Below are 8514 nucleotides of genomic sequence, written 5' to 3'. Positions count from 1 at the left end.
CTCATTGGTCCATGCAGACAGTTCACTTCCGGTTCCGTCCAATGTAGTGCTTGTTGGTTTCATTGCACTTTGTCTGGTAGGTAGCTTTGTTTGGTGCTCTGTCTAGTTTCTAAACCAATCTTCCCAAGGTGCCATTCCGTTTGTGTGCCACGGGAATTCCATGCAGCGCAACGTCCTTGCTATCAGTTCAGGTACATTCATGTTCGTTTACTTATCGGTTGTTGTCATTGTTTGTTGTTGCTCAGATACCCTATTCTTCAAGCTTCTGAAGAGACTTCTTGGGCATCCGCTTTTGTAATACTGGATAAAATAGGTTGCTTCTCAATGTTTCTGCTGTTTGAGTGCAGCTCCTTGTGAGTTACAGGGTTGTTGACGTGTATATGTTTTCTTACGGAACATGCACGCTTGAATTGTTCCACCGGTATGAACCTGTGAACTGATACGTCGAAGAACGATCGCCTCTCGTATTTCTCCAGCTGAAATGTAAATCCTGTCCCATTACATTTCGTCTGGTGATAACGAATGTGTTGTTCACATATTGAATCCAAAACACTGGGTTGACCTACGGTAATTTGATGCGCTCCACTTTCTGCAGTTAGTTTTGATGTCAGTGAGTCCACGTACGCGTTCCTGTCTTGTTGCTATACTTGTCTATCAAAGTTCTATGCCTTTTGGCTTCAACGTTCCTGCTGTTTTGTTGATTCTGAGGCTTCATTATGAAGGGTAGAAGACGATTAAAAATGCTGCCGTTTGAAGTTATCGTCCTATCCATGTCGATCACTCACAAACTTATAGATATGGACGAATACTACTGCTTATAGCGAGAATATTCCCAATACGAGGAGTTTCTGTGGCAACAACTTTGGGAAGACTAATTTAAACATAAAAGCGAAACCAGACAAGGCAACAAAACTTTATTAATCACTTTATTCCCAATCGAGGAGTTTCTGTGGCAACAACTTTGGGAAGACTAATTTAAACATAAAAGCGAAACCAGACAAGGCAACAAAACTTTATTAATCACTTTGCAGAACCCAACAAGCACACTGGATGTACCGGAAGCTATTCAACGAGCACAAGGTCGCGATGATCCAGTTAATTGGACCTATTCAGAAGTCATTTCACAAGGATTTATCGCTTGGCAAAGTTTCACTTTTGAGATAACAGCATCATCCGATTGATTGAAGAAGCACCAGGTTTACCGAGTTTTAAGGGAGACGGAGAACCAACCAAAAGACTTCTCTCAACTGGTCGACTTAATCGGTGCTGAACGTTCGTCAGAAGTTCTTGTTGCTCAGCGTGGGTCACTAGCTCTTAGGACGAGTGGTTTAGGTGAAAATCACCAAGCTAGGTAAAGTTTTTGGACCTTGCTATTCCGGTTTACGGCGCTTTAGTCGAATGCTCATCTTAAGCGTCGTTCACCCGTCTTATTGATCTGTGTTATTTAGGAAGTTCTAGGACAATTGCATCGGAGTTTGAAAGATTAAGTGGATTTAAGTCTGTTTGAGCTTTGTACCTTAATTCGAGTCTGGTAACCGCATGCTGCCACCCATTAACTTGGCTGATATAAGCCGCTCCCCATAGTCACCAGAAATACGCCAAAATATTCAACGAACTCGTCGATAGTTAGTATGGTAAAACACTGCGATATCCCGAGTATCGTACCAACTGAAATACGAGGCGGATAGGTCACTTGGACGTCAGCCAGACAGGACTTGGGCGGACGACGCGACTAATAAGACTACTTATATGGGCAACCAATCACAACCGGTCACCTTTCAGAATCAGATACATGAACTCGTGCACGCCACTGCTCATTGCGCCGCTCCGCTCCTTTTCACAACGCACTGGTGACATCACCTCAACTTCGGTCCATCAATGCTAGATGATCATACCTCACACCTATCATTCCTATTGCAGTGTCCTAATGAGCCAAGAACAGCTACGTTTTTGATCGCCCGCCGTTGATGTTGTCACGACCGGCTGTACTACGTCGGCGATGTTTGCCAGTTGACTAATATATAAATGGGTAACAGATTAGATTTCGTTGATTCTAAACGCCCGTTTACAGAACTAGGCCGGTAGTTTTGGAGAGGACGCTCCAAACGAAAGAATTTGATTGCACTCGTAATTTGCAAGTGGTGAGGATGTGTTGAATTCATTCATTCAGCGTCTCGCGAATGGCATGTGACCGTCACCGTAGGACATAGTGGACGCTAGGTTAGGTTGTGTGAATCTGTTCCTGACGTATCTTGTTCAACTGCATGGTATTCAATGCCCATCCAATGACTGGGGCAAATCTCCCTCAGGGCTTTTAAGATGCGACCTGTCGCTTGTTACTCACGGAACAAAACTTGCAGGGTGTATGTCAGAATTCGAGGCCCGAGTTAAGACAGACTACTCTAGACAGGCTGTTCTCGAGACTTGCTTCAGTAGCCACGGGAAGTAGGAATGGCAAAAACAACACAATGGTCAATTTTTTTTAAAGTAGGAACAAATTTACAGAGACGTGACGGCAGGTTTTAGTATTTCGCTCGTTTGAGCAGGCCGGGTCGCCAGTAGAGTGGATGTGTCTCCTCAGTCTGTAAAAAATTGATAAGGTAGAAAGGAAGAAAGAATAACGTATGCACGATGAAACACAACCCTTAAAACAATTCGATCTATCAACAATCAGTTGCAGGTGAACGGTGCTAGCTGACAAGCAACTGGTGACGTGAATGGCGCTTATCATGTCTAGGCGTCACTAAAATCATACGGACAAACTAAAAACAAACTTACAGCTGTTTCGTCCTCCTTGAATATCTTGATAGTTTTGTCTGCCTCACACGAAACCAGGCGCGATCCACTCCGATCGAATGCCAGTGCGAAAATACCAGCTTCGGAGTCGATACTTCCAGGCTGGACTTGAGTTTGTAGACGCTGGAAATTGTATCCCGATCTCCAGTCCCAGAAGTGCATGCTACCGTTATCACCTTGAGGAAAGTTTGGGCAATAAATGTATTAATTCAGCTGAGAATCTGACAACACAGATCTATCTCAGATTCGCCTGTCATAACCCCAGCCATGAAGAGTAACAACCGACAGATCCGTTCGAAGGGACTGTGTAACAATGAAGCTAACTGCTATCGCCTAGTTTACGTGTGCTGATCGAGATACTAATGACGGTTGAACAGGAACTGGACTTAAGCGAGTGTACATCAGTATAAATGTGAAAAGTCAAGGGAGCGCAGAGCTAAATGATATGTTATTATGCCAACACGGTCGTTTCGGTGAGATGCACGGTATCTAAGCGCTATTGGAGCGAAGTATACCGTACGTCCGAATCACGCTTCATCCACACATATCCGAAGTTCCTAGCTCATGAGTATGGAACGACATTGCTATACATTGATTTACTCTCATGCGAACGTCAAATAACCGCGTAAAATGCACACAAAAGACCGGATACAAGTTTAGGACAAAATTCAGTGCTTCGTTGTCTAAAGATTTGGATAACGAGGGGTATGGAGTTGATCATAAAAAGGTAGCCGCGGCGGTTATCATGCCAGGATAGGGATCTCGTGACCCTGTTCCCGCACTTGACAGGATGCACGGGGGCTAACGGATTTCAATGACGATGATATACCGATTGTCTGATTGAGCGTTTGGAGGTGTAAGCGTAACAGAATGATTGTGATGGACAAGTATCCGGCCCCTCACCCATAAACTATCCCTTTTTCAAAAGACCTTGCGGTAAAACCATCTGTGACGATGATCATGATGCCGGATGATAATATTCGAAACAATGGTTATTCTGGTTGATCCAAAAAATAACAAACAAGCTGGACACCAATACATTACTCGAATCATGCAAATGAAACTAAGGCAACCGATTGGCTACTCAGTCGTGGTTTAGTTTAGCCCCAAAAAAGTATGCATGCTCGTACTCGTAATTAGCCACTGCACGGGTAGAGGACAAATGAAAGGAAGATTTCTCCATTATATTTCTGCCCGGTGACAGTTTAATCTCTGCGCACACAGTAGTCCTAGGATGCTATCTAGGTACCATTCACAAGCACTTGCGGTGACGAATTTCGACTTCTGTCCTATGCAAAAGCAAGTTGTGTCGTGCAACATGTTGTAAGTGCCCAATAGCGGAAAGGATTTTCATAGCATATCATCACCGTCACGAATAGACTGGATCAACAGGTGGCTCTTGCGCCTACGCTGGATCCCCTCTGTATTGATGTATGTTGTCTGTCAGAAAACAAGGACGAGGACGCAAGTACTGTGACGAACCTTATGGTTGTACGGCAGTGAAGCATCAGTGCCAACACTGATGTTGCTGATGATGAGCATATCATCAATGTGTGGAAAACAGATGTCGGCTCAATGAACCATGGCCATCTTCAACCACTAAAGGGTCGGATGTACGATGACGAAACTTCGATCCTGCATCAACTTTAATGTTTATTTCCAGATCATGGGTTTGCTATCCTTTTATCTCCTTCCAGTCTCAAGCTGTGTCACCGGTCAGTTGACACTCGATTGAGGCGAATTAAATGAAGTGGATAGGCGGCTCATTGACTACCAACAGGTACTTAACGAACTATCATGCGGGTTCAGTGCTTGAACAAACTCGTTCGCAATCTACGATCAATTTGGGATTTCAGTGTCTAAGAAGGGATGTATTCTTCGAATCGCGTGCTGCTGAGAGGATTGAAGAACAACGAGCTCGTGCAATTTCCCTAGTCTACCGATTTGTAATGCAATTAAATCAGTAATACGGAGTAAACCACAAGCCTCCTGCTGGATGTATACTTTTACTATTCTAGTCAATCTAAGTCGTCAAAATAAGCGTTGATCGACCAATTTTAGCCAACGATTGGAATCATTTCATTACACATTTACTCATCAGTGTAGAGCGATAAGCATGGACGGGCCTAAACCAATCCAACCATTATCGTCCGCTGAGCGCCAAAGACTGACTACCGGAGCGTTCATACAACGAGAAGGCAGTACTACACATGCGCACGATGCTCCAAGGATAAAGGCTTGGAATATTAGTGTCTCTGAAGCGAAATATGGTCTGATTTATCGAGGTTCAGCATTTACGCTCAACATTGCGTATGTACTCCCCGGGAGATGTAATAAAACCTACTTTGTTTGTCTTTTCCTGGAGGTGGATTCCAACAACCTATTTACGGCGCACTCCATGAGATTTGAAACCCATGTTTTAAACTCAGAGAATCCATGTACGCAGGATAAAAACATCGGGAGTAGGATTCGACCCGATAGTTTTTTGAATACGGAGCGAATAGCCAATCTGTTACCGGTTAAGGCATCAATCGTTTTTGATTGAGCCATCCATGTGTTTCCCTGATGGGGTAAAAGCCGAACACCAACAGCGCTGATTATGAGTCTCCCAAACAAACGTTGATAATTTGCAGTCTTCGTTCGTGGTCTGAGACAGGAAGAGGATTGAATTGGGTGGCCCAACACAGATTGCATGGTCTAGATTATTGGAAAGGTGAACTGCTAACAGCTTACCTCCACTAACGACCACGTTATCTTGGTTGATGGCCAGTGCGTTGATAATGGCATTGTGACCGGACATGTTCTGCAGAAATACGCCCTCTGGCAGTTTCCATTGTTTGATATTGTCCGGAGAACCCGAAATGAAACAGTTTCTGTTGAGGGAAAAAGGAAGTGACAGAAGGAAGTAGAATCGTAAGACACCGGCCGACTTTTGAGTTTGTGCACGACGTGAACGATAACCTATGGGTGGTTGGGTCACACAACGACAGTTCGAACAAACAACAAATGTTAATGAATTGGGGATTTACCAACAGTTCTTGCTACTGAAGGGTTATTCTTGGAATAGTATGGTGAGGGGCCTATGACCGCGTCAAAGAGCTTCGAAAAGGGGGCTTGAAAATTTAAACACATGAAATGGGTCATAATGAGGATGTACATAACGCATTGACTTTCATCTACTGGGTTCTTCACGTGTTCGTCTCTTCATTGTCTTTCTCAAACTGTTTCATGCAGTTTCTGTGGAAACCGCTATCAGAAAGCAACGTATAGGATCTTTAGTACAGGCTATGTGGGATAACAACATATGAGGTAGGAAAGGTATACGCTACAAAATTAGGCTAACACCTAGGTGGTCTAATAAATGCTCTCTTGGCTTAACATCCAGATTCGATACCCAAGATTGGCAGTCTGTCTTAGTCTTGCTTTTCTGTGCACATACTCCACAAATAAGGTTACAGAAACAACAGGCTACTCACAAAACAATCCGAACTCACTGTGTTGGGTGAATGCAAATGGATCGCACGCTTTTCTTATGATTCGTCAGACAGGTGATGGTGCGTCCCGCAGCTAAATCCCATAGGCGAACAGTGGCATCGTGCGAGCCCGTGATCACCTGTGGGTCAGATTCTTGACAACGAACAGCAGCAACTGTGTTGGAGTGTCCAGTAAGCGTGTGAACGTTAACCTTAGAATGGAAGCGTATATGATGGTCAGAATACAACAAACCTTTGTCCGCATATCCCAAACGCGAGCCGTTGCATCGCGTCCACAAGTTACAAGCACGTCGATCGTGGGATGGAGATCGATTCCGTAAACTGCGGACATATGTCCATGATAATGTCGAATAACCTATCCGCACGATGCAATATAGGTAACACGGAAGGTGACCACCCACCTTGTTTTGCTCCAAGTCCCAGCAACGCACTGTTTTATCCTCCCCACAGGAGAACAAATAGGGGTGACGTGCACTTATTACTACTCCACGAACAACACTGATGTGACCAGTCAGAGTAAGTTTCAAAGTTCCACTTGCAAAATCCCAAACCTGGAAACCAAGGAGTAGATTAGGCGACCACAGAGGACTCGTGTACCTTGATCATTCTATCTCCAGCACCAGTGACAAAAAATTCATTTGTTGGATCGAAGGCAACACATCGAACCCAGCCAGTGTGACCACTAACAACCTAGAAGCGAGGGTAACATCATTCAAAATAGAGGAAAGATACACAAACGCACCCTACACAATTTCCACGGCGGATGCCATGTAGGTTTTGGCATTGTTGGTGCTTTCTTCGGTAGTAATAACTTTTCACCTCCTACTTGGACTAGAGAGGTATTTTGGTCAAGCATTGGCCTGTTAGAAGAAATAAGCTAGAAAGGGGGTAAAAATACTTGGGTTTGTTTTTCTCCACGGGGACTATTGCTCCAGGGGCAGCAGAAGATAAAGCAGCTGCAAACATGATCCCATAATTAAACAAAGAATATAATTCCAACCTGACTTAGTTTGCTTTAGAGGATTAGTACTGGCCTGTTTGAGCACTGGGCCGTATTGGTCTCGCGCCTTCACAGCAGTTTTCAGCGCTTCACTGTGGGAAACATTAAGCCAGAGGCAAACAAACCTTAGAGGGTCCACTTCCGGTAGTCGAGCTTGATCTGATTCAAACATATCATGGGTGCGTTTTAGGGATCGAAAAACCAGTGTATGGACGGAGTGCCGTTGGACAAGCTGAAAATGTTGAGTGAACCAGGTTTGCCATAAACGTACTTCCATCGTATTAAAGGATTTCTGAGGTGTAGGAGACCGAAATTCCCTGACACGGTATCTGAAGCTGAGAAAACGGCGGTACGTTAGTGATCAGTAAACCATGTGACACCTACAAAAGACAATCAAAAAAAGATTTGTTGGTTTGGTGAGTTCAGTGGAGAATACTCAAGAAAGTTGCAATCATTCGGTTATCCGACTATAAACCATACACCAAGGATACGTCACTTCCAGTTAACAAAGTTTCGTTCAAAGAGTAGAAGAGGGAAGAAAGAGCCAAACATTGAAGTTGACAGCCTAGTTGGTTAGTCGATACTGAATCACCCTTGTGAGAAATCGGGAAAGTATGTACTGAAGGTATCAGCTCCAAAACTGGAGCGCCAGCAACCTAATGACCGTATGTGACATGAACCATTGGCTTCGGGGTCCACCTATAAGGAGTCGGCAGTTGTCAACTCAACTGCATTTACTGGTTGAAGGAATTCATGTCAGGTCACAGCATCCACCTTTCAGTTGCCTGCATCTGGTGCGTAGCCAAGCAATATGATTGGCATTCTAACTGACAAACAGACGTCAGACCGGCCAACATCTACATCATGGAGAACAGTACAGTGTTACGTACTGATGCATAACTGACACAACTACAGTTGAATATTCATTACCATCATGAGGGACTAGGCTAAATGAACGGTGGCTACACTTTTTAACATAACTGAATATTGTTTCGGAGTAACGCGTGGAGTTGGCTGAGTATCGTGTGCACAAGTGTAGGATTCAGTCTATCTGTACTTTCCGACCTAAGGCAGTCCACCTTCAATGCTACAAAGAGCTTCAGAGTTACACCGGCTGTAGTTCAGTTCCTTAAAGTTCAGTCATGGCCAACGGTGAGAAGTCCGACGATGAACAGCGAGCCCCCACTCTGCGAAAAATTGTGATACGAGGGAAATTGGTATTGT

General features: G+C 44.2%; 1 protein-coding gene across 1 annotated transcript; it reads right to left on the bottom strand.

The window, feature by feature from the left end:
- Nucleotides 1-2451: 2451 nt before the first annotated feature.
- T265_07849 (hypothetical protein) lies at nucleotides 2452-7567 on the bottom strand (the record flags this gene model as incomplete). Its single annotated transcript, XM_009173489.1, has 11 exons — nucleotides 2452-2582; nucleotides 2779-2972; nucleotides 5530-5669; nucleotides 6291-6481; nucleotides 6523-6645; nucleotides 6692-6841; nucleotides 6888-6980; nucleotides 7033-7150; nucleotides 7189-7246; nucleotides 7291-7382; nucleotides 7416-7567. The coding sequence occupies 11 exons, from the start codon at nucleotides 7565-7567 to the stop codon at nucleotides 2523-2525; spliced, it is 1371 nt and encodes a 456-aa protein (XP_009171753.1).
- Between the last annotated feature and the right edge of the window lie 947 nt (nucleotides 7568-8514).

This window comes from Opisthorchis viverrini, assembly GCF_000715545.1.
Source record: "Opisthorchis viverrini unplaced genomic scaffold opera_v5_190, whole genome shotgun sequence".
Classification (NCBI taxonomy): Eukaryota; Metazoa; Platyhelminthes; class Trematoda; order Opisthorchiida; family Opisthorchiidae; genus Opisthorchis; species Opisthorchis viverrini.
This window is presented reverse-complemented; position numbering and strand designations above follow the sequence as displayed.